The sequence below is a fragment of the Engystomops pustulosus genome, chromosome 9 (assembly GCF_040894005.1).
Source record: "Engystomops pustulosus chromosome 9, aEngPut4.maternal, whole genome shotgun sequence".
NCBI classification, from domain to species: Eukaryota; Metazoa; Chordata; class Amphibia; order Anura; family Leptodactylidae; genus Engystomops; species Engystomops pustulosus.
The window spans coordinates 35,514,765-35,542,070 of record NC_092419.1 but is presented as its reverse complement, the minus strand read 5'-3'; the positions used below and the strand labels follow the sequence as shown (position 1 = coordinate 35,542,070).

The window sequence follows — 27,306 nt, the reverse complement described above, 5'->3', positions numbered from 1 at the left end:
GGCGTGTAATTAGGAAAGCAACAACTATAATTGGGTGTTCTCACCCAGGAAATGTAACACTATTGAATGTAAGCACACAAAGGAGTCTAATACTATTGGCTACATGGAAATACTGAAACTTCACATAAACCAAATGTCCAGATGTCCACCTGGATACCTTCCACTAGGTGGTGCTAGTGAGCACTAAGTCTTTGTTTGCAGAGGGAAACACCCAAACTTAGTTATCACTACACAAAGTTATGTGAAATAATGCTGAATCTTTAAAATGTCCGACAATATGTAAGATGACGTCTGAGTCCAGTGTAATAGCTTTAACAGTTAACACATGCGTTAACATTAATATTAAAATGCGTTGTGTTAACAATGATGTAATTAGGAAAATCAACTCTCCTCAGCTGTTGTAATGCGTTTCAAAACGCAATGAAAGCACAACCAAAACGCACCGTGTGAACGTGGCCTGAAACTTTGGTTAACCCAAAATATTTGAACTTCCTTGAAATACAGATATCATACGTCACCATTATACTGTACACGTAGCCTTTATATAATGCAGGATAATGTCTAAATGAACTTATAATCTAAGAAGAACGATTCATCAATGAATCATCCGAATAGAAAAAAAAAAAGTGGCACTCGCTTTAAAAGATGAAATCCCAAATCTTCATTGATACTGAAAGCGCACACTTGCACGAAACGACCCGTTGCCTGCTGTGTTTGGCGTCCTCTCCGCACTAAAACACTGTATCAATAAAGATTTGGGATTTTATCCTTCTTGGTGACTGACACTATGTTTTTTTTTCTATTCACCTCAATGCGCTTTTGTCCTGTTGCATGCAAGATGGAATTGTATACAACAAACAATGGACCTTATTGTCACGGCAGGGATTAGACTCAGAGGAAATATTTTACAAAACTGCCTTTGGGCAGTCAAGATTAACCCATATCCGGACAAATGAAAAAATAAAGTAAAACATCACTTTTATTAGGGATTCTTAAAAAAGATTGCACTATATTACAAGCTGTTGTGGCACAAACCACTAGATGCACAGGACAAACAGTGGATTAAAAGCACAGTGTGAACTGGGTCATAGGCAGTTTTGCAGGTGGTCAGTGGTATGAAATGTGAGATAGTGGGCACAATACGGGGTCCATATCCACCTATAATAATTGCTATAAGTCCACTATTGGCCAGATAAAGAGGACTGTCTTAAGCAGTATTGTCTGCTACAGTAATGTATCTTATTGTATGGATTAGAGCCCTAAAATGACCACCTAGAGCAGTGATGGCGAACCTATGGCACTGGTGCCAGAGGTGGCACTCAGAGCCCTTTCTGTGGGCACTCAGGCCATCACCAGAGATGACTCCAGGTAACTTCCTGCAGTCTCAGACAGCCCAGGACTTGCTGTGCACACAGCTATTTTAAAGTGACAGCTCTACCTGGGACTCTTTTCTGGTGTCCTCAGGTGCAGGTATCAATGAAAACTGTGACAGAGAAGGGAGTATAAATCACAAATTACATTTCTGTGTTGGCACTTTGCGATAAATAAGCGGGTCTTTGTTGTACTTTGGGCACTCAGTCTCTAAAAGGTTCGCCATCACTGACCTAGACCATGAATAACAGTGTTGCCTGTACTGCCCCAGCAGGGGCCGCTGTGGTAGCAGGCTGTATTGTTATAAATACTGTATGGAGATCCTAATCCTATCGTTAGAGATATAGTGGACTGAACGGTCTAGGTGTGATCTAGGTCTGATACTATCTATCCCTATTGCAACTGATGGTATTATAATTATTGCCACTGCCTGCCTAAGATTCTGCCACACTGCTGATTAAAATTTTCCAAACATTAGCCCCCCGGCATGTTTCACCAGTAGAACTGGCTTCATCAGGGGTGAAAGCCAACGTTCACTCCTGCTACGGCTTTCAGGCAAAGGAAAGTAACTGGACGATGTATCCCACTGCGTAGGCATAGAGAGGGATAATACTCTGTTGCAAGGACATTACGGACATATCCTTACATTGGAGGGAAATAAATGTGGTGTGAACCCAGCCTTACACATGTAGAGTTTGTTAAAAAGTTAGTAACCCTTTCACTGTAAGGCTATTTAATCAATTTGCGTAGTCCTTTGTGTATTGATCTGAATGACGTCACAAGTGCCCAGACAAGTTGTAGGTAGATGTCCGGCCCTCCAGGACAATGCCCAAATGGTGATCAACCAGACATAAAACTTCTTATAGATTGATTTTCTCCTGGTACTTTTGCTTTATTATATGAATGCTATATTTTATATATGTATATATATATATATATATATATATATATATATATATATGTGTGTGTGTGTGTGTGTGTGTGTGTGTGTGTGTGTGTGTGTGTGTGTGTGTGTGTGTGTGTGTGTGTGTGTGTGTGTGTGCAAATAAACTATCTTAGGCTACATTCACGTGATCACATGGGGGGATATTTGCAGCCACATATATACGTCACATAGATGGCAATGGCGGCCCAGCCACGGTACGGTTTCACGCCGTACACAGGGAAAAGATAGAGCATGTTTTATCTTTCTCCGTGTGCGGGTGAGTAGCTCCTCCTCTTCAGCGCGGCGCCGCATGCCCACCTATGTGTGAATGTACCTTTACCGTTTTAGGTATGCAGCTACTATGCATCATCATAGTTACAGACTACAAACAATACCCTGTGTGTAGTATGAACCTGCAGTCATCTATCCCCATACACGGCCATGTATTTTTGTATATATTGCCAAACATTAGACAGTGTTATCTGTGTTCGTGATAAACATAGTAAGATAACGGGAGGAAGGAAGAGTCTTGTTACCATGTGAAATATAACAATGTTATACATTTTACTTTCTCTTGCATATTATTGTTGTTATCAGTTATTCCTCATTATTTTTTATCTTTGTCCTTGACAGAAGAGGCATTGAAGAGGCCATGTTCTCGGACTTCTTCACAGTCGCATAGCTTCATAGCAACCTCCCAGATAAATACACAGGGAGCCGAGAGTTCGACACGAGTACTACGGAGGCAATCGAAACCTATGGTATGTCTCTGATTTTGAGTATTTAACACATTTTGAGATTTTTAAAATAAAACTTTTATGGACCCAGCAAACAAATGTAGTAAAGTGGATCCTACACATATATTTTTATTTTCTGTAAGATAAAGGGGAGAAGCTGAATGGGGATTTCTATGATTTGGTTTGGTGTTTTTATTTATAAAGTTAGTTAAATGCTGACTGGACTCATAGATATAGCCTGTGAGTCTTGTTCTCCCATCCATTCACACTGAATGACACTTTTTGCTATACAAAAACAAGAAAATCACAATGGACAGTGGAATGCCAAATAATAATCTTTCTATACAACTGGCAAAGGGCAGATCGACTCACAGGCTTTGGCCTCATGCACACAACCGTGCGCTTCACCCAGGCTGTAATTAGGATTTGTCATGGTGCGGTGACGAACTGTGTGACGAACATGACTGCATGTAATAGACCTTCAGATCACTGCTCTCCATATAAATGTGTGCAAGTGACTTTTCTCTCTATGACTGGATAGTAGACACAAGCGGAGCAAATCTTCTCTGAGAAAGGGCAGGAGGAACAGGACTTGCAGGCTTTGTCTATAGATGGGCAGAGGGAGCAGGACTCGCAGGCTTTGTCTATAAATGGGCAGAGGGAGCAGGACTCGCAGGCGTTGTCTATAGATGGGCAGACGGAGCAGGACTCGCAGGCTTTGTCTATAGATGGGCAGAGGGAGCAGGACTCGCAGGCTTTGTCTATAGATGGGCAGACGGAGCAGGACTCGCAGGCTTTGTCTATAGATGGGCAGAGGGAGCAGGACTCGCAGGCTTTGTCTATAGATGGGCAGAGGGAGCAGGACTCGCAGGCTTTGTCTATAGATGGGCAGAGGGAGCAGGACTCGCAGGCTTTGTCTATAGATGGGCAGAGGGAGCAGGACACTAAGGCTTTGTCTATAGATGGGCAGAGGGAGCAGAACTCGCAGGCTTTGTCTATAGATGGGCAAAGGGAGCAGGACTCGCAGGCGTTGTCTATAGATGGGCAGACGGAGCAGGACTCGCAGGCTTTGTCTATAGATGGGCAGAGGGAGCAGGACTCGCAGGCTTTGTCTATAGATGGGCAGAGGGAGCAGGACTCGCAGGCTTTGTCTATAGATGGGCAGAGGGAGCAGGACTCGCAGGCATTGTCTATAGATGGGCAGAGGGAGCAGGACTCGCAGGCTTTGTCTATAGATGGGCAGAGGGAGCAGGACTCGCAGGCGTTGTCTATAGATGGGCAGAGGGAGCAGGACTCCCAGGCTTTGTCTATAGATGGGCAGAGGGAGCAGGACACTAAGGCTTTGTCTATAGATGGGCAGAGGGAGCAGGACACTAAGGCTTTGTCTATAGATGGGCAAAGGGAGCAGGACTCGCAGGCGTTGTCTATAGATGGGCAGACGGAGCAGGACTCGCAGGCTTTGTCTATAGATGGGCAGAGGGAGCAGGACTCGCAGGCTTTGTCTATAGATGGGCAGAGGGAGCAGGACTCGCAGGCTTTGTCTATAGATGGGCAGAGGGAGCAGGACTCGCAGGCTTTGTCTATAGATGGGCAGAGGGAGCAGGACTCGCAGGCGTTGTCTATAGATGGGCAGAGGGAGCAGGACTCGCAGGCATTGTCTATAGATGGGCAGAGGGAGCAGGACTCGCAGGCTTTGTCTATAGATGGGCAGAGGGAGCAGGACTCGCAGGCGTTGTCTATAGATGGGCAGAGGGAGCAGGACTCCCAGGCTTTGTCTATAGATGGGCAGAGGGAGCAGGACACTAAGGCTTTGTCTATAGATGGGCAGAGGGAGCAGGACTCGCAGGCGTTGTCTATAGATGGGCAAAGGGAGCAGGACTCGCAGGCTTTGTCTATAGATGGGCAGAGGGAGCAGGACTCGCAGGCGTTGTCTATAGATGGGTAGAGGGAGCAGGACTCGCAGGCGTTGTCTATAGATGGGCAGAGGGAGCAGGACTCGCAGGCTTGGTCTATAGATGGGCAAAGGGAGCAGGACTCGCAGGCGTTGTCTATAGATGGGCAGACGGAGCAGGACTCGCAGGCTTTGTCTATAGATGGGCAGAGGGAGCAGGACTCGCAGGCTTTGTCTATAGATGGGCAGAGGGAGCAGGACACTAAGGCTTTGTCTATAGATGGGCAGAGGGAGCAGGACTCGCAGGCTTTGTCTATAGATGGGCAGAGGGAGCAGGACTCGCAGGCGTTGTCTATAGATGGGCAGAGGGAGCAGGACTCGCAGGCTTTGTCTATAGATGGGCAGAGGGAGCAGGACTCGCAGGCTTTGTCTATAGATGGGTAGAGGGAGCAGGACTCGCAGGCTTTGTCTATAGATGGGCAGAGGGAGCAGGACTCGCAGGCTTTGTCTATAGATGGGCAGAGGGAGCAGGACTCGCAGGCTTTGTCTATAGATGGGCAGAGGGAGCAGGACTCGCAGGCTTTGTCTATAGATGGGCAGAGGGAGCAGGACTCGCAGGCTTTGTCTATAGATGGGCAGAGGGAGCAGGACTCGCAGGCTTTGTCTATAGATGGGCAGAGGGAGCAGGACTCGCAGGCTTTGTCTATAGATGGGCAGAGGGAGCAGGACTCGCAGGCGTTGTCTATAGATGGGCAGAGGGAGCAGGACTCGCAGGCGTTGTCTATAGATGGGCAGAGGGAGCAGGACTCGCAGGCGTTGTCTATAGATGGGCAGAGGGAGCAGGACTCGCAGGCTTTGTCTATAGATGGGTAGAGGGAGCAGGACTCGCAGGCTTTGTCTATAGATGGGCAGAGGGAGCAGGACTCGCAGGCTTTGTCTATAGATGGGCAGAGGGAGCAGGACTCGCAGGCTTTGTCTATAGATGGGCAGAGGGAGCAGGACTCGCAGGCGTTGTCTATAGATGGGCAGAGGGAGCAGGACTCGCAGGCGTTGTCTATAGATGGGCAGAGGGAGCAGGACTCGCAGGCGTTGTCTATAGATGGGCAGAGGGAGCAGGACTCGCAGGCTTTGTCTATAGATGGGCAGAGGGAGCAGGACTCGCAGGCGTTGTCTATAGATGGGCAGAGGGAGCAGGACTCGTAGGCTTTGTCTATAGATGGGCAGAGGGAGCAGGACTCGCAGGCTTTGTCTATAGATGGGCAGAGGGAGCAGGACTCGCAGGCGTTGTCTATAGATGGGCAGAGGGAGCAGGACACGCAGGCGTTGTCTATAGATGGGCAGAGGGAGCAGGACTCGTAGGCTTTGTCTATAGATGGGCAGAGGGAGCAGGACTCGCAGGCTTTGTCTATAGATGGCACAAAAACCAGGACAAATAGACTTTCCCTATGACTGGGCAGGGGGACAAGATATTTTCTGTTTCTAAGTGACAGAACAGGACTCTCAGTCACATCTGAAAAGACTAGTAAATGATGTAGTGAATAAATTAATAGAAAACTAAAAAAGTTTAAAACAACAAACACTTATCTATGTACATCTGTTACCAGTTACTTGTGGCTTTCATGAAATGCAAAGTAAAGGTTCAGAAATGTCTTTTAATGTCTTCAGCAGCCGTTCCCTTTAATATAATGGCCGCAGGTGGAGGGTCATTTCATCTCTAATTGTCTGTGACCAATCTACCTTTCAGGACCTTAAGCTTGATGTATATGTATAATGTCCTACCCCCGCACTTACACACACATATAAAAACATCAAATAAAAAAAACCTTTTAAGCTATGCCCTGTTTCCCACAAAGTCTTCCCAAAAAATGTCAGCGCCTGCCTTAAGGGTTAAAGGTAAAGATTGCGAGTAGTGGTCCGTCAGATAACTTGTCTTTTTGCTGTTCTGTATTCATTTCCTCTCATCAGTAGATTCTGCGTTTATTAACTTATTTATTAATTCTTACTTGTTTCATGTCAGGACATGAGCGGAAATGGCAGCGTTCAACTGATAGTGAAAGCAAAGTTTAATTTCAAGCAGCAGAATGAAGATGAATTATCATTTTCTAAAGGTGACACCATCCATGTTACCAAAGTAGTAGATGGCGGCTGGTGGGAAGGAACACTCAATGGCAAAACGGGCTGGTTCCCTAGCAACTATGTCAAAGAATGTAAGCCTAATGGTAAGTATCGGGGTATGGGGGGTGCACAAATGTTGGAAATAACAGGCTACGTTGCCATCTTTTTTTTTTTTTATAGAGGAGATTTTTTTTTCTCATATAACATACATAGCTTCTTCTCTAGCTTGTATTGCCTTGTCCTGTTACCCTCTACAAACATTGTATAAAAACGTATTCCTTATTTCCATTCTTCTCTACTTGCCAGAATAGGACACATGAGTAGCACATTGAAGTTCAGTGGGATTTCCTATGAGCTGTATACATGCTCAGGAAATACTAGCAAAATAATAACCGCCTCCACCAAATCCAAGACTTTACCGCCTTTTATAGTGACATAAGCTTCAGTACCTGATAATTGGTCTATCTACTGTCAGGTGGGTGGGGCTGGTCTGATGCAGGATGTCTAGGACCACCCACATGACTGTAGCCTAATCAGCATATTGGGTCATATTGCTACAGAACACATTTCTACTGCACCAGTATCACTTGGCGACACCTATTGAAGGACATATAGGGCTGTAGGTGCTTGAGGTAGCGCAGGCTCTCCTTTAATACACTAGATACTATTTCCATATTCAGGCGGTCCCCTACTTAAGAACACCCAACTTACAGACGACCCCTAGTTACAAACGGACCACTGGATGTTAGTAATTTACTGTACTTTAGCCCTAGGCTACAATGATCAGCTGTAACAGTTATCAAAGGTGTCTATAATGAAGATTTATTGTTAATCTTGGTTCTTATGACAATCCAAAATTTTTTGGGGTTACAATTTTAAAGTGTATGGTTCTGACTTGCATACAAATTCAACTTAAGTACAAACTTACTAAACCTATCTTGTATGTAACCTGGGGTCTGCCTGTATAGACTTGAATTCGTTACTAGAATATGTCTTTTATGAGTGGCAGGGATCTAAGAAGAAATGGGATTTTCCATTATTGGCATACAGGTCCTGGGGAAACTGGAGAAGGTCCATAGACTCTTCCCACTCATAAAGGAACAATTCCCATCATGGGGAATAAATTGCTTTGAACAGCAAAATGTAAATGTCAGCGCACACGAGGGTCTAAGAGGATAACCCTGCACTTTACCATGGGATTCAGACAGTATTCCTGCAGCGATCTGTTATCTGTTATTTATATAATATGGATTAATTCTCTCTTCTAGATAAACCACTCTCTCCGAAGGGACTGAAAAGTTTCGACAGCAATCAGCTAACCAAAAATTATTACACTGCGGTAAGTCAGTACGTGGTTTTCAGTGCACTTTGTGTGTGATAGCAGCAGCAGGACTGTGCACCAAATTATGCTAATGATCCAGAAGGGCTCTGTGGTGTATCGGGAGCCCCCCTGTGCTGCTGTTACACTGTGCACTCCTGTTACACTGTTACACTCCTCCTCCCTTTGCCTGATGCAATCTTATGGCAGGAGGGAAGTTTAAGCGTGCACAATGGGTGGGAGAAGTCTCCTTGCCCAATGTAAAAGCCTGTGAAGCAATAGCACAGAGGGACTCTGGGAACACCCCAAGAGCACTTCAAACTCATTAGCATAATTTTAAGCTGATTTTCGAAGGCAGGAGACCATGTATAACAAATATAAGAATATTACCACAGGCAGGGTTCCTGAGACTGAGTATGTGTCCCTGGTTTATCATGATGGATTTTTATGGTAGATTTCCTTTAAATACTACAGTAGATGGAAGGAGACCTCACAGCACAGAAGTGTGAGGATACTCTTTCCCCCCCCCCCCCCCCCCCCAGTTCTACGAGTCCAGTTACAATCATGGAAAAGAAAATCAATGTTTCATGGTCACAAAGGTATGGTTTGTACATATCCCTAGGGTTGCTGTCCAGCTTTTGCATGGTCAAAACGGTTGACAGATTCCATATAACACGCAGATCTTGGCCACTTTGGCCATAAATGTGATTTTCAAACCAGTCTGATACCACTGGCCATAGACATTGCCAATGGGGTCTTTGTTGTCCACTACAGTGACAATACATGTACCAATTTTAGTAACTATTCTGGCTTCTCATCTATGAATTCCATGTGAAATAAATACAGGCGGTCCCCTACTTAAGAACACCTGACTTACATACGACCCCTAGTTACAAACGGACCTCTGGAATTTGGTAATTTACTGTACTTTAGTCCTAGGCTACCATAAACAGCTTTAACAGTTATCAATGGTGCCTGTAATTAAGATTTATTGTTTATCCTGATTCTTATGACAATCCAACATTTTTAAAATCCAATTGTCACAGAGACCAAAAAAATTTTGACTGTGGTTACAATAATAAAGTATACGGTTCCGACTTACATACAAACTCAACTTAAGAACAAACCTACAGACCCTATCTTGTATGTAACCCGGGGACTGCCTGTAATCCCAACCTTTTCTTTCAATCTCTGATCCCCACAACACCCCCTCTGCTTCAATCTCTTCTGATCTCTTCTTCTCACAACCATCTCCAGGACTTTTGTTGTGCTTTTCCAATACTCTGGAAACTAAAACACGTCAGATTGTCCCCCACTTACAAACCTTCAAACGTGACCTGAAAACCCATCTGTTTTGAATAACCCTCAATATATAATATCCCCAATCCTATGCTCTCACATCTGGTGTTTCCATCTACCCTCCCATATAGATTATGAGCCCTCACAGACCGGGTCCTTCCTTCACTTGTATTAATTCTGTCTGGCTTGGTTTATTTTGTACTCATTTGTGATTGTCGTATGTAATGTATGTGAGCCCCTAACTGAATGTACAAACCTGTGGAATTACTTCTTATTTATACATAAATAATCATTTATCTTAAAAGGTCCTGCAGAATATTCTGGAAACCGAACGAAGCTATGCAAAAGAACTTCAGTTACTGCTGACAACTTACCTCAGGCCTCTACAGACATATGATAAGTGAGTAAAGAGACGTGTTCCTGTTCTACCGGAAAACCTCTATATGTATTTCTGGTATCACTGGTATCTCTATAACCCTGATTCACGGTTTCTTAGAGCTCTGTGCTGCTACCCGTGTATTGCATCAGTAATTTTAACCTCTTCCCGGGACTAACACAGACAATGACGGCTCTTGACCACCCGCTGAGGGGCCCATGACCACCCATACCTAGGCCCTATATGAAGATTGCTCGGGAAAAAAAAACCCTCAACTCAACTTTCGGCTTCTTCTTCCTAGCCCCGCGGCTCCTTCTTCTCCCCTTCTCTGCTGTGGACATTTCTGTAAAGGGGGGCTCTGCTGTGGACATTTCTGTAAAGGGGGTGCTCTGTGGTGGTGTCATCGGACGGAGGGGCACAAGGTTGGTTTGTATGCTGGGGTGGCCCTGGTCGGGTGAACAGCCCAGGGCCCATGGGACACTTAATCCGCCACTGAACACAGATCATTGTGATCCAGAATACAAGTATAACCTGAAATAAAAGTGCAACAAACTTAATAATTAGATCTTTCTAATTTCACCGATTTAAAAAAAAAAAGATAAATTATAACGTTTGGGAATTTTTTTGTTTTTAAAATGATTTATGCTGGAGGTACAATGCCATGAGGTCCCTAAAAAAATAAAGAGAGAAAAAGGAAAAGAGAAAAAATTAGAAGAAATATAAACTACAGCCTGTCCAATAAAAAAAATGCCTTACATACCTCGGTCATGGATAAATGACACACATTTGGTATAATTTGCATCATAGTGACCCACAAAATAAAGGTAACATGGAATTTTTACAGCTGAAAACTGAAAATAAAGATTCACAAATAATGTTAACCTTGATGCATTTCCTCGATGTGTTCTCCTTAAATGTAATGTTAAAGGTATAGTAGCTCTCACAATTAAAGGGATTTAAGCTAAAAGAGAGACAGGTGGGTCGTGGGTGGGCAGTAAAGATGCATTGAGTGTTGTGTTTTTATGTACATTGTGCAATCCAGTCGACCCAGGAGAAAGGGAACCTGTCACCAGATTTTCACTATTGAACCTATTGAAAAAAAATGCATAGGTCCTATCCCCTAGAAAATGAACTTATCTGAAGCCTACCTGGCAGCTTGCAGCGAGTCACAAGGGGTGTGTGTTATCCGTGCCAGTTACTGTGTGACTCAGCCTATGTCTCGGGAATCACTGTCTACCCCTTGCCTTCAACGGAGCAGAGCAGAGGATGACGTCATCTGACTGCAGGAGGAATGAGAGAGGTGCCCGAGACATCGCATGAATAGGATAAGCCCCTTGTGACTCGCTGCTCTGTCTCACAGGGTGCCAGGTAGGCTTACAAAGTTCATTTTCTGGGCATAGGAAATTTGTATTTTTTCAAATTTGTTTTAGTCCTTTACACCCAACAATTTCTTTTGACTCCTCCATGTCTAAAACTGGCAAGGTTCTCCCTGGATTACTCTTGACAGACAGGTCCTACTTCATCATTGGAAACAGCCCAAACTACCTAGGACCATCTTCTTTTACATTTTTAAATCCATACAGACCTATTTTGTTATTATCATAATTACTTAATTGTTTATTCTTCAAAAAACAAACAAACTGTGTAGTTGCTATGGGCATGGTACTGATACAGCAAAGGTATTTTTTTCAAGGGAATACCAGGGGGCTTTTTTTAAAGTCAAAATAATCACTAAATTATATCTACTTCAAAATTAGTGGCAATAAAAAGAACAACTAGAAAAAACCTCCTCATATAGCAACCTGAAAATAAAAAGAATACTGACTTATAATTCAGTTATATGATTATCCACCTTCAATTTTTTTTTTTTGTTTGTGTTGCAGGTTAAGTGCCGGAGATGTTGCATTGTTGCTGGGAAACTTTGAGGAAATCTGCACATTTCAGCAAACACTATGTCAGACCTTAGAAGACTGTGCAAAGTAAGAATCTCTGATACTAAGTAATTACTGTTATGTCCATACAATACAATGCATGTTTACTCTTATAACTGGGGACAGACATTATGAACATTACATTTGTGATGGGAGTCTACAATCTCCTCCAACCATTTCACACTGATATTTCAAATAGGAATATGCATAATGGACAGTAACAAATATAGTATGTTGGATTTCTCTAAAACACGTGCATTTCTCTACAGCATGCCGCCAGCAGATTATAATGCTGACACCAATCGTGGGTGATAGCCATTTACCTGGTACATGGTTAACATCTGCAGCGAGTTGTATGCCGCTAGCAGGTTGGCGCCACCATCTTGGATGGGATCATCACTCCCTGTGATGTCTTCAGTGAGGGATGATCCATTCCCTATGACAGCATGGAGTCTGTATGAGGCTCCAGGACCAGTCATTCATCAGTATCTATAACAGCGTGCTGGAGGCACACTGTTATAGATCCATAGCAAGTTTGCCTTATACTGAAAAACTGTAGTATCGCAATATATGCTAGGAGCGATGAGACCCCCTACGATTAAAGTACTCAGTACTAAAAGAAGGTTAAAAAAAAAATTAAGATTAAAAATTTCAAATCGCCCCATTTACTTAGAACTCATATAAAAATAAACAAAATCATAAACATGTTAGATATCACTACCTCCCAAATGTCCCTTTCTATCAACATGTCAAAACAGTTGTGAACTTGTTTACCCCATAACGGAGAATAGAACCCAAATGTCTACATCTCCACTTTTTCACCATTTTGCAGCATATAAAATTTTATAAAAAGTGATCAAAAAGTCTGATCCCCAAAATAGTAGCAATGAAAATGTAATCACGGCCGGCAAAAAATTGACATCTTACACAGCTCCGTACGTCGACGTATGAAAAAGTAATAGGTGTCATAATAGGGCAAAATGAAGAAACATTTCTTGTATAAAAGATTAAAATTTTTTAAAGGGGTTGTCCGAGAGCTATGACAAGGTGGCCGGAGGGGGGCTGCTTAAAAAAATAAAGAACTACTTACCTTCCGGCGCCCTGTGGGTGTCCCGCACTGCTGACGCTCCGGTCCGGGTGCCATGTAAACAAACATGGCTGCCGGAGCAGTGCTGGACTCAGCATCAGGCCGGCTGTGGCCGGGTATGCCTATCCGTCCCTATTCACAGAATTGTAAATGCGGGCCGGAGGGTTGTCGGGTCCGGCCGGGCGCTGCTCCATGTTTGTTTACATGGCGCCTGGACCGGAGCAACAGCAGTGCGGGACACCGGAGGGCACTGGAAGGTAAGTGGTTCTTTATTTTTTTAAGCTGCTTCCACCTTTAGTTAATTTTCATAACTCTCGGACAACCCCTTTTAAAGAGCCACCTCGTGTATGGTATGAAATGCCCTTTCTAGAATTCGCTCTGATATGTGATATCTCAGCTGTTTGCCTCTAAAAAAAAATCTCACCTTAGGTTGGGGAAAAATGCCTCCTTTACACCTGAGATTAATCAAATGTAGTGGTTGCAGGGTTAGCGTCCCTTCAGCAGCCCCCGTCTTCTGTTCTATAGTACCTAGAAACCTAAGTAGGGGCTTCAGAAGTGACACTACCTCCTGAAACCACTAAACTTGACTCATCTCATATGAAATAAGGGATGAGAAGAGTCATATTTATCTGACGTGTGTGTGTGTGTGTGTGTACGCCTCATAGGACCCTTCTTACTCAGAGGAACTAGTTTAGTGGTGTACAACTATGTGACAGGTTCCCTTTAAATTCTGTTAAACATTATAAAACCTATATTCTCGTGATGTTCTCGTGATTGTATTCATTCAAAGAATAGAGGTGTCATTTGGATCAAATAGTTAAAGCTGTAAAAACTATTCTAAACTTCTCTTCCTACAATTTCGTTGAAGTTGGCATTTTTTCCTGCTTCCCACTAACTACCATGGAATACGAAATGCCAGCACTAGGAAGTACAATTTGTAAGGCAGAAAACAAGCCCTCATACAGTTCTCTAAATATGCAATTTTTCCAAAACTAGGATTAAAAAAAAAAATCGAAAACACCAAAAATAAAAATGGTCTGCTCCTTTAAAGGGTTAAAGAAACCCTCCACCTATATGCAAGTCCTCACCACGGACCATCCTATAATGTCCTATAGTCTTATCTGTCAGGTTGCTAAATACTATTTTCAGTTAATTTCTAGGTATAATGGTTTTTATTAATTGTGAAAAGCACTTCCTCTATCTTTCCACTAGATGTCACTGTGTTATCAGCTGTCTTGGAATTGGCTGCACACAATCCTGTGTCTCCTATAATGTATCTATTGGATAATTCCTTTAATAACAATAATTCCTTTATTTATATAGTGCACACAGATTACGTATCGCTGCACAGAGCTTGCCAAATCGGTCCCTGTCCCCTTGGGGATCACAATGTAATCAATCTATATGTATGTTTTGGAGTGTGGGAGGAATCTGGGGGACCCGGTGGAAACCCACACAAACACGGAGCAAACTCTTTGCAGATGTTAACCCTGGGACTTGAACCCAGGACCCCAACGCTGCAAGGCTGTAGTGTTAACCACTAAGCCACCGTGCTGCTGTGGATTACTGTGAAGCTGGAATTATTTATCTATATTTTTAAAAGTATCAGGAAAAAGTATACATATAGGAAACTGATCATATTTCATATAAACAATATACATGGTCATCTATAGCATTAAATATGGGTCTCTGAATAGGGCCATAGGAATCTACTGGTACCATACATATGGATAAAGTGATGTGATTTATTCCTCCTTTTTTCTTTAACCACGGACCCTGAGATTAATGATTGGATTGAACTTTGATGTAGAATATATTAGTGAATGGCAGCACTCATCAGCAGATCTGCCAGGTTATGCTAACGCACATTAATATTCATCTCTTACAGGTTGCCAGAAAATCATCAAAACGTTGGAGGTTGTTTTCTGACACTTTTTAATCAGTTTAAATCTTTATACTTGATGTACTGTGCAAATCACCCAATGGCTGTCAATGTCCTCACTCAGCACAGGTAGGTTTTTTTTTACCTTGCAATTACTAGTTATATGGTATTTTCGAGGGCTATATGACGCATGGAAGCATAATATGCCTACAATTAAAAAAAAAAGTGTAAAACCAATTTCTGATGTTTATGGTGGTCCAAGATATTTAAAAGGTTAACATCGGCTTCCCAGCTGGTCTAGAGGATTGAAATATTTATTACAGCCATCTCTGGTGTTTCACAAAAGAAGAGATTTTAGTATATGGTTCCCTGGGGGTCTTGGGTGATGGAGGTTTTAATACCTGCTTCCATCAGGGATTATGTTGTGATCTTATTAACAGCTTCCCTGGTGGTCTAGGGCAGTGGAGGAGTTTATAATTGTCTTTAAAGCTTCAGAATGATTGATTGGTTATTGTTTGCCTTATCAGTATAGTAATAAAATGTGTTAATGTCTGTGTTCAGGTCAGCACAGTTATGTAAGTTTTATGTTTCGCTTTGGTTGTTGTAAAAATTATTTTGTAAATAATCTCCCAGCTGAAATCTCCCAGAACTCCTTGCTGACTTGAAGGAGTTTCTACTTTAAAGGGGTATAAAAAAAAAAAACCCTTGGGTGGCTGGGATGTGCGAGTCAAAAAAAAAAAAAACATGTACTTACCTCCGCATCCAGCGCTGCGGTCTCTCCGTTCCATGCTCCATGTAAACGAACAGGGTCAGGGAAGCCGTGGTGCGTTCAGTTTGCGTTGGATGCAGAGGTAAGTACATGTTTATTTTTTTAACACACCCCATCCCGGCCACCCAAGGGGTTTTTAATAAGCTCAGACAACCCCTTTTACGTTTTTACGTTTGATGATTAAAATATCTAAGTTTCAGGTGTAGGTGCAGGGTTGGTTTTTGCCTAAAGCTGCGACTTTTGGTGTAGCTGCGGATTGGCCGCAGCTTAGATGAGCAGCTCCTTCACCTGAAAACGTGCTGTATTTATACCAGAAAGTGTCAAAAGTTCATTCCCCCCCCATTCACTGTTGGCATTCAGCTGTTACATGATTGATGTATGTAACCATGCGCATGCTATCTATTGTGAATAGTGGGCAGTGGAATCCTGAATGGATTTGGATAGAATCTGTAACTCCGGATCAGTATAAGATGAGAAGTAAATGAAAAATTTAGGAAGTTATTCAACTTCCTAACATGTGGATTTAGCTTATACAGTATACAGATCACACATCATGTCCTTAAGGCTTTTTTGTTAAGGAGAATTTTCACTTCCATGGCCATTTCCATCTTTTTGTACTGTCCCCTTCAATGATACATGTTCTATAATGTATGAAAAATACAACTAAATTGTTTCCTGGACCAAAGTTTTATTGAGCCGTCCTTAGGATAACACCAATTTCAGATTCATGAGTTCTCCTAAGGATAGGTCTTCTATATGTGTTTCATAATAACCCCATTTAAAGGGAGGTTAAATAAGCACCAGCAAGAGGCTTGAATAATTTTACGCCAACGGAGCACTTAGCAGCTTGGGTGACACTAACAGGAGGGGCCGAGCCTCATTTACATATTTTTGTTAGTCTATTTTCTCTGGATGTTATTTTTAGCGTTACTGAAGATAAGATACTGTTTCAGGATCATTCTGCCGGCATCTAAGTGTGATTACATAAAAACTAGCCGAGGCAAGTGATCCAGTTCTAGTACTGTAAAGATTAAAAAAGTGTGGAAACAATAATATGAACATATGTAACAGATGATCACCAAATCGTAACGGCAGAGCCACAACTTAGTAGGTCAGATATGCTATTAGTCAATTCCTGCTCGGAAAATTCTGTCCCTTACCAGCATTAATGGAGCTAAATTGCTAGTTTATGACTCGCCGTCACAGTTAAAGGGGTTTGCCACTTTACCTCATGTTTTTGTAATGTGTATGTAAGTGTGAGGAGCAGGATACTAGGTAATTTACCAATACACATCTAGTAATAGTTCTGCTCTGCTTTCTTGATATGTAAGGTGAAGCCTCCTGTCTTTTACCTCATCAGCCAGAGATTCCTGTCCATAAAATGTCCATAAGATGTAGAAAACTGTGAGGAATTGATACAGAAAGTATATTGGAAAAATGTGTAATTTTTCATCATGCAAACAATAACAATGAGTTGCTGACATGGGAACACAATACAATAACTGAATGTACAATAGATAAATGCTAATAAGAAAAAAATTAAGAAAGAGAAGTATATCATGGCGTAGAAAGCCCAAATATGGTTGGATTGAAAAAAGGAGAGGCAAAAATGCTCACCGGTTGAGTAGGTGAGTAGTTATCACGCCGTGTGTAGCGCTTCTACATGGCTGACACTTACACGACTGTAAGGAGTAGGAAGACCAATGTAGATTATGTAGACCACTGCAAGACACTTCCGCCATTACATTCCTGCGGCTTTTACCTTGTTGGCCTGATGAAGACAAAACACATTGCCCTTACCATTTTTAATAAAGAGCATTTATCTATGTTTGTTGTACCTATTCCTTATACCTGGTGGCGCTCTGCATGTAACCCTCCCTTATATTCAAAGCCTCTGAATGTAGATGGCTGCTGGTTCAGGCTGCTTGTCCTTCATCAGTGCAGAGTATAGTACCAGCCTGGCACCAGCATCCCTCCTACTTTATTCTACACTACAACTGGCTTACAGTACAATTATTTTGTTACTAGAGAAATTAAGTATTTCTATCTTTTTTTTTTTTCTCAGAGTCTTTATTTCCCAATTTTCAAAAAAGTAACAACATACCAAACATCTACATAAGGGAAGTACAAAATACAATCAAAAGTTTCTGGCGATAGCATATAAAGAGCCTCCTAGTATAATTACATCATGCAGCAAAGCAAATAAATAGCAGGAATTATCCCAGCCTAAGGCACCTACCCGAGGGCGGAGGACACGCAACCACATAAACAACACACACAGGGAAGCGATGCCTACTCCATGTGCGACGCAGTCTGGGCAGCCAGGCATAAATCCCAAAGCAAAGAGAATTGATCCAGGGTGCCTCTGGCAACATAAGTGCGTTTTATAGACCAGAAGATCCGTATTGATCAGCGAGATCCATTTAGCAAGTGTGGAGTGCTTAGTAGATGTTTTTAGTAGACTAAAAAGAGCCCTCTCAAATTTAGCATCCTAACTAGACCTAGCAGACATACCTAAGGCGAGCAGACTCCAGGGAGGTCCAGACGCTCTTTAATGTATGAATGAATGTCCAGAAAGGATGGGCATCCCCACATTTAGGGCACTAAGCAGAGGGAAGTCTGTGCATCTGATGCCAACGCAAGTGGGTCAGATATATTTGATGCATCCATTTGATCTGTATCAGCTGGTCCCGGGCAGTGATGACTGCTGATCGCCAGTTACATGTCATTTCTTTTAGGTAAACAATCCTCTAACTCAGGAATATCTCTCTGCCAGATATGAAAGCTTCTCTCAGAGGGTGAAGGCTGAGTGTCCATAAATTATTTATAGAAGGTGGATGTAGGTTTAGCCAGATCCTTAGTCCTAGGAATGGCTTCTAATGGGTTGTGCTCAAGCTTCCCCTTAAACTGCACCCCTAGCGTGTGACACGACTGTAAATACCTTTGGAAGGCAATGAACTTGGCAATGACCATGGGACACAAATATCTTAAGAATTCCATTCTGATTTAACTGGGGTAAGATATTTAACCCACTTATGGCCCGAAAATTGATAATCTGGAAGGAAGCATAGCTTGGGTAGGAAATGGTAACGCCTGAGGGGGGTAATGGGAGACCATACCCCCTAGTCTTCAAACCGTCACCACCATGTTCGTAGAATAGTACAACCGATGAGTCTTCCCACTCCTGTAAACAAAATTGATTTATAGGAGCCTACAAGGACCTACAGATGGATTATCGGGGTCTGCCCTTATCCACCAAACATCATAAGTCAATTGTACTGCTTAGTAATATTTCTGCATGTGGGGTAGTGCCCGGCCACCTCCGTCCATCGGGGCCTTCATAGTGTCCCTTGCAATTCTTGGTTGACCATTTCTCCATAAAAACAGGGTCAGGAGTTTATTAATGGATAGGAAATGAGAGCTGGGCTACAATGACGAAGCCGTAAGATTGCGTAGGTAGGAGGACCATATTAACAATATTAACTCAAACCTACTAACGACCATACTCTTAACTTTGCAGTCACATAATACATAACTGGGGCAATGTTAAGCAACTCAAGCTTAGAGATATCTCTGTGGGTAACTATCCCCAAATAGACAACCATCAGATTCGAGGACTGTAAACTCGGAGGGGGGGCCAAAATCATCCACCGGAGCAAGAGCTGATTTGTGCCCAGTACAGTAGTTGTATCTGCCTGGGATATTGCTATTTTGAGATTTTTTTTTAAGCAAACTTCTAGAATTTTTAGACTAGTTGATGCCATATTGGTAACTGAAGGGTAATTCACAGTAACATATAAAAAAGTTATAATCAGTGTGGGTCTAAGGGTCAGTTGACTATTATGTTATTTTATCAAGTTTTTTTACGTCCGTTATTTTGAGCCCAAGCAGAGATAATCTATATGGAAAGATTTGCACCGATTCTGTGCTGACCACACATGGTTTTAGCTGATGATAAATGAGGCTAAGAATTGATGAAATAATTAAGATGTGAACAGGCTCTACTCTAAGTTCTTCAGCTTTAATTTACAAACCCCAGTACTCATTATAGGTCTATAGATTTTGAGGTGAAGCACTCAAGGCAAAAGGGGAATAGCATTTGGCCTCTTCAGTATGACAGAAATTTCTAAAAAAATCTAAATAATATTTATCTTATAAATAATTTTACAGTAGACAGATTTCAGCCTCCGTACCATAGTTTATATGGTTGAAAAAAGACACATGTCCAGGAAGAGTAAGAGATTTAGGGGAAACAATTCTTTATAACATAACCATCAATGTTATTTAGGTGTAAAAAGGCATCTAGACCCTTCTTGAAGCTCTCTGCTATCCCTGCTGTGACCAACGCCTGAGGCAGGCTATTCCACTGATTGACAGTTCTCATACTAAAAAAAAAAAACCTCTGTCGCTTCTGGTGATAAACCCTTGATTTCTCCAGATGAAGACATCTCCTCGTCTTTTGATTTGATTTGATTTAACTTGAAACAACTTACCACCATATTTTTTTGGATGGTAAAAAATATATTTATATAAATTAACCATGTCCCCTCATAGTCGTCTCTTTCCTCATAACTGAGACCCTCCATACCTCATTATCCTTATATCAGTAGTTAATAAGCCGTTTTACTCCATGTCTGGCAAATGCAGCTGATCACTACCTACTAAATGAAATGGATTATCATTGTCAGAGCCATTTAGTGGAATGTTTAGGATATCTACATGATAGCAGTTTTAAAGGGGTTGTACAACAGGATGGGGGATTACTGATCGGTGAGGGTCCAATTACCGAGCATGAGAACGGAAGCCCAGCAATCTGGAGAGTGGGGGTCCTGTTCTGACTAATGGTAAGAGCTCAGGACGGGCATGCATCCAGCTGCGCCATTCAATAGGGTTCATACCCCGGGTTACATACAAGATGGGGTACGTAGGTTTGTTTTTAAGTTGAATTTGTATGTATGTAAAAATGTATATTTTATAATTGTAGATCCAGAGGACATTTTTTTTTTTTGCCCCTGTGACAATCGGATTTTAATTTTTTTTTTTACTGTAGTGGGACCAAGGATTATCAATAAAGCTTCATTATACACATTACAGCTGATTATTGCAGTCCGGGACTATAGTAAAGCATCCAGAGAGCTTCACCAGAAGTCACAGTGGGCAGTCCGTCTTTAACTAGGGGTCATCTGTAAGTCTGGTGTCCTTAAGTAGGGGACCAACTGTATATAGCACTGGGCGTTCTCTGGCTCTACCATTCACTTTCTAAATACTACAGATAGGGGAGACTTGTAGATTTGTGCCAGTCAGACTGGCCCATCGGATGATCGGAGAATCCTCTGGTGGGCCTGACACAAGTGACTTATAGAAGGGAAACTTTGTGTGGCTACCTGGGACCCCAAATGTACAATATTCGAGATCGGACTTTATTTTTAACATTTTTAATTTCTGTAAGGGAGGGATGAAGCATCAACCCGCATCTGGAAGAAAATTTCCAGATTGTTACCGACATCTCTCCCCCTGTACTACCTAAAGTAACCTCAATGGGGCAATAGAGGAACCCTTTTTCATATTATCACTGATTTTGCCAATCAGAGAGGTTATTTGCAACCTAATTGTCAGATTTGGAGATTAAGGTCTTGTTTTTTTTTCCTACATAGGAGTTAGAAGGTGAGTATTTAATCATCTCCTCAATCTGATATTTTACATCATCATCTCTGATTGGATGAATACCATACTCCCTTTTAGTGATTAGTATATATGTTATTTTTTTGGGATATAGCAAGTGTTGGGCTCTGATTAAGTCTGATTTAAACCAGCAAGAAAACCTCTCTCTGTACAGAGAAGTTTTTGTAAAACAAATAACATCTGCACATTCATTATTTAGTTGGTTATAATGTAGGCAGTTGGGCAGTATCCCGGACCCAGGTCTTCTAGGGGGTCATGGCTACCCAGTCCACCCACCATACTTTATACTGAGAAGAGCCCTCACCAGCCATGAGATACTCGTAAATCCGTTCCTGCTCTAAACTCATATGTACACAAGAGCCATTTCAGGACCTTGAAAGGTCCTCCAAAGGTCCTGAAAATACAGATTAAAAGCAGACAGAAGGGACACATCCTCCATTCCTTAAGAAGCTGATTGTAGTACCATTTGTAGGAAGTGAATCCCAGACCTTTAAGGGATTTAATGTTCATACAGCCCAGGGACCATGGCAGTCGTAATCCATCCCTGTGTGCAAACTACTAACTAATCTACATGAGCAGCACATTACCTATATAGGAGTCTTTTAAGCGATCACTAATTCAGTTATTTCTCTAGGGTCTTGATCTTGGTGACTTTGGTGCCCATTTACCTTTTCCTTTTCTTCTTTATTAGTGATGAACTGGAGAAGTTTATGGAAGGACAAGGAGCCACTAACCCAGGAATTTTGTTGCTAACCACAAGCCTCAGCAAACCTTTCATGAGGCTGGAGAAATATGTCAGCCTCCTGCAAGAACTGGAAAGGCACATGGAGGTAAGTGTTACTAGTAAAGCGCCTGTTTATGTTGTAGCATTTACTTGATGTAAACTATTATCCAACGAATGTGTGGGTGCATCCTTTTTGTGTGCATCCTTTCAGCATCATAAGGCTGGGTGTATATATATATATATATATATATATTACTTTTTTCTGGCACATGGTGTTGCAACTGAGGTCAAGCCCACTCTGCTTCAAAATCCCCAGTTTTTAGGCAGAAATTTAGATCGAATTCTGGGGAATTTCATTTTCTGCCTTAAAGCCTGAAATGTCATTTTTAGCTTCTGACAGGTTCCAATATACTATGCTATGTTGATCTTGTGTTGATTTTAAAAATGTCAGCATGGTGAATCATTTACATAGTTTATATAATTTTGATTCACATTACCTGGCTACCTACCAGCAGCATGTGGTGAGACCTGACGGAAGGGGCAGCTGCAGCCTATGTGTGCCTGTGTCTTCTCATGCATTACTCCTCTACTCCAGACCATCCCCCTCCCACCCCTGCCTTCTCAATGCACATGACAGAAAGTAGAGAGGAAGCTGGATGAGTCTGAAGTAGAGGAGACTGACACAGTCTGCAACTGCCCCCTCCCTAGGGACTCACCACGTTCTGCTGGCATGGAGCCCGGTAATGTGAATTAAACTTATAAAAACGACTGAAATTATTCATAATTTTGACAAAGGAATTTTTAAAATCAGAACAGTATAGGCTATCTGAACCTGTCACTAGCTAAAAATCACATTCCTGGTGACAGGTGCTCTTTAAACTGAGCCAACTGGCAATAGGTGTAAAGTAAGACTAAACAATCTCATACACTTTAATAGTTAACATAAGTGCCACATAATATTGTCTGGTCTAAATTTGCACTTCCTTAGCAGGTGCATTAAAATCTCCAGTATCCAGTGCACCTCGCATCATTTTCTATTGGCACTAGGTGGAGGGCAGAGGTGAGAAGCAGCTTGGCCGAGGTTGTCATGCTCCTCACCGTCTCTGACTGCATTATTAATTAGATCTTTCTTCTAATATGTAATATATAACTGGTTGCAGGCTATGAATCTATATACATCCGGAGCTCTGCTTCTGTGTTTGTATTATTTAGATCCTAAATATGTCAGAGAAAGCTAGGATACAAGGTATGATTCAGATCGCCCATAGGCACATGTACACTGGGAGAGGCTGTCATTTCTAAGGTTTATGATTACAGATGGATTCCTAGAATTTTTGCCGAATTTTCTTATGTATTTGAACAGTATTTAGAATAAAAAAACAGTTCATACATTGCAGTCTACAGCAAAATAATGGCAAATGCACTTGGCAGTAGTGTATTTTGGTCACGCTTCAGCCACCATAATGTAGAGGATAGTTGGATCAGGATGTTTCCAAGATCCAATCTCTCTTTTATATCGCCCCATACATTGCTGAACTAGTGTATAACACAAGGGTGCTACGCTCTCATCCATACCAGGTCATAGCACCATGCCGAATTACAATATTACAACGGATACTGATAAACATTGGTGGTAAGTTATCCTAAATAGCCTGTGCACCATTCATCTGATGTGTTTCTACAGTCCCAATATGTGGGAATTGTCATCAGAGGCGCATGGATTCACTAAGGTGTAATAGTATTGCGGATGCACATCACACAGTTCTCCCTATGTGCTTCCGCCGGCATATCTCGGCACTATTGAGGATTTGTGGATTCTATTGTATGTTTTTTTAAGTGTTTTTTTGATTGCCATATTGTGTATAAATAAAGATTTGAAATATTTTTATAATACTGGAGTTACAGTTTATGGATGAGAATCTTTGATCCTATATACTTATATTGGTATTTATATTATAGGATTAGAGAGTAGCACCTTTGTGTAATACATTAGTTCAGCAATGTATGGGGTGATATAAAAGAGAGATTGGATCTTAGGGACATCAACATCCTGATCCGACTGTCCTCTACATATGCTGAATAATGTCTTTGATTCTGGTGGCTGAAGAGTGGCCCTTATTTCAAGGTTTATAATAAAGTTGTAATTTTAAAATGTTCTAATTTTAGGTAGATCTAATATTTTCACCAGAACATAAACTAGCTATCATTTGAGTTTTTTGACGACAGTAGTGTATTTTGGGTTGCGTTGTGTACATATTTGTCATAATGGCTCTTTCATCTATAATATATTTCCCCATAGGCTTCTCTATAAGAATAAATAAAATGTTAATGTCCAGTCACCTGCTCACCACTTACTCTGTGCGTGTAAAACCTGGATATCCCGGAGTCATGGGCGGTCAAACACAGACTTGTAAATAGCTCCAGCCCTTTGACTTGTTTCTTCTTTGGGCCTTACTTGTGATTTCTGATGAGTAAAGCGTAAAAAACTGAAACGTGCTGATTCTCTTATGAATATGGTTCATAAAGGTGAATTTTACTGGAAACACAAGTTACTTACAGGATGTCAATTTGTTCTTAAGTTGAATTTGTCTGTAAATCGGAACTGTATTCATTATAATGTATACACTATAAAACCAGTCAAAAAGTTTTTGGGTCTCTGTGACAATTGGATTTTAAAAATGTTGGGTTGTCATAAGAACCAGGATTAACAATAAAGCTTCATTACAGACACCTGTGATAACTGTTACAGCTGATTATTGTAGCCTAGGACTAAAGAACAGTAAATTACCAATATCCAGAGGTCTGTTTGTAACTAGGGGTCGTCTGTAAGTCAGGTGTTCTTAAGTAGGGGACCGCCTGTAATGAAGTTCTGAAACTTTTTAGAAATAATTAAAGTTGTCTACTATTAGAAAAGTGCTTGAAAATTGTGGAAAATTTTTCATGGTTTATAAAAGAAATTCAAAACAAAACCAAAAAAAAAACACTCAACCATCTTAAGTAAAATGTTCTGATTTGTAGAGGGCTAGAACACGGACAGGTAATGCAATAATGCAAAATCAATTTTTTGGCTTTATTTACAACCAAAGCAATTGTCATACAACTTTAAACCAATAACATTTTGCTCTAATTTGCATTATTGTTTTGTTGCTAGAAAAGTTTATTTCAGTTTTATGACTGTCATATTCTAGTAACGGAAAATGTTATAAATGTGCAAAATCAGATTTATTTGGGGGGGGGGGGGACTTCTAAATAATAAATGTGTCTAAAATGAGATGCAGAAAAGTGCCGTGTTCAGCATAGTTAATGTGGGTCAGTGTTTGGAAAAGAGGACATATTAAGGAGAGTTAGCCGCTCTGTATGGAAATGGCTAGAGTCTTCAGTCAGCAGAATATTTCTACATAAATGGCCTTATTTACATAAGAATAATGTACACATCGCTGCCGTTTCTCCGTGTAAATTCAGAAAGCGAAGAAACAAAACTAAGAAGACTGTTCTGATTCTCCACAGCGCCAGCAATCTGTTCTATTCCGATATCTTTGACCCGCCACATAAAAGCCTCCCTTATAACCTCTATAATATAGATACATAAAATGCACACAGCAGAAATGTTATTCTGCAATCTCACTCCAGATCACTCGGCATTTTCGCTACAAGAACAGAACCTCTTTGATACAAATATTTTCTGTCTCTTTAATTATTGTGATAAAAAAAATTCTGACGTATTTAGCAGAATCTCAATGCTGAAAGAAGAATTGATGACGGTGTTCTGTATTTTAGCTTTGGGCTAGGACAGAGGCGGAACTAAGCTAAACCAAGCCAAATGGTATAAATCATTTATATATATATATACTTTATTAAAGAAAAATATTTCTTTGTCCTCTCATTTTTTTTCTGCTTACAGCAGTTTGCATAAATGAGTTTCCTCTCTTGTACTCACAGTGGCTGCTGATAAAGTTTCTAATGACTTAAAGGGGTTCTCCGGCCACTCTATTAAAAAAAAAAAAAAGGAAAAAAGATTAATAACTATCGTATATACCATAAATAATCGAGTATAAGTCTAGTTTTTCAGCACAAAAAAATGGTCTGAAAACCCAAACTTGGATTATACTCGAGTAAAAAAAAAAAAATAGGTTTTACCAGGTTTTTGTGGTAAAATTAGGGGCTTCGGCTTATACTTGAGTCGGCTTATACTTGAGTCGGCTTATACTCAAGTATATATGTAATCTAATTACAGTAGTTTATGCCCCCCCCCCCTTTGAAATTACCCCTTTTTAGTTTTTTTCCATTTTTTTTGTCATTCTTGTCATTAATTTTCTGAGCTTGACTAAAGATTCATGATGGCGTGGCCCTCCTCCTTGGGACTTCAAGTCCCATGATCCTTAGTGGCATGCGCCTGCGCAATATCCGGTCCGCGCCCCGTTCAAGTAATGCATAACTTTTTTGTAACTTTCTTTTCTTCTTATTCAAATTATAGAAAATATTTAAGAAAAAGCCGCAGCAAAACCTCAGCATTTTAGGGGCATATTAACAATTTATAAAAAAAAAATTCGGAAAAAAAAAATTCATTGTGCACAACAACAAAAATTTCCACTTCTTATGAATTGTATGTGACTGTGGGAGATTAGCAGTTTGTATGTTGTGTAACGCAACATATGGAAAAAAACTAAACCATATCAATGATTTTTTTTTTTTCTTCTTCTTCTAGGAAGCACATCCAGATCACAAAGATGTTCTGCGAGTTACTGCCTCTTTCAAGGCTCTTGTGGTAAGATGAGATTGCCGCCAGACGCTGCGTGTTTATATCTAGTGGTGGGGTTGTGAGAAGAGAGCATCAAGTCTATAATTTTTCCATGTGCATTGAGTGGAACAGGTCGGGAAGCAGACTTCCATTTTGAAGCACCTTCTAGAAATTCTGTATTCTGAACCAACCATTATAAACCTGGAGAACCCCCAATATCTTAGGCTAATTGCACACAACCAAAATCAATATCATTCATAAATTCATAATGAAGTGTGATTGGTTGTAGATGGAAAACTACAGACCCTGGGGCAAATACTACTTTACACCACCTCCATGCCAAGGGGGCTTGGAGGGGTGTGAAGGGGGCACTGGTGGCGGAAGTTCAGGCTGCACCTGCGTACTAGCAAGCCTTGAACGGGTGCAGCATAGAGTGCAACTCATTGCCAAGCAAGGCGTGG

At 41.3% G+C, this 27,306-nt stretch overlaps 1 protein-coding gene across 3 annotated transcripts in view; it reads left to right on the top strand.

The window, feature by feature from the left end:
• Positions 1-27,306, top strand: part of ARHGEF6 (Rac/Cdc42 guanine nucleotide exchange factor 6) — a 91,550-nt gene that overhangs the window by 24,961 nt on the left and 39,283 nt on the right. For all 3 annotated transcript variants that reach the window (XM_072125313.1, XM_072125314.1, XM_072125315.1), the window contains exons 4-11: positions 2,930-3,057; positions 6,942-7,143; positions 8,308-8,378; positions 9,962-10,056; positions 11,916-12,011; positions 14,939-15,061; positions 22,075-22,213; positions 26,813-26,872. In XM_072125313.1, the coding sequence (XP_071981414.1) occupies positions 2,930-3,057; positions 6,942-7,143; positions 8,308-8,378; positions 9,962-10,056; positions 11,916-12,011; positions 14,939-15,061; positions 22,075-22,213; positions 26,813-26,872 (914 nt within the window). The remainder of the gene's footprint in view (positions 1-2,929; positions 3,058-6,941; positions 7,144-8,307; positions 8,379-9,961; positions 10,057-11,915; positions 12,012-14,938; positions 15,062-22,074; positions 22,214-26,812; positions 26,873-27,306) is intronic.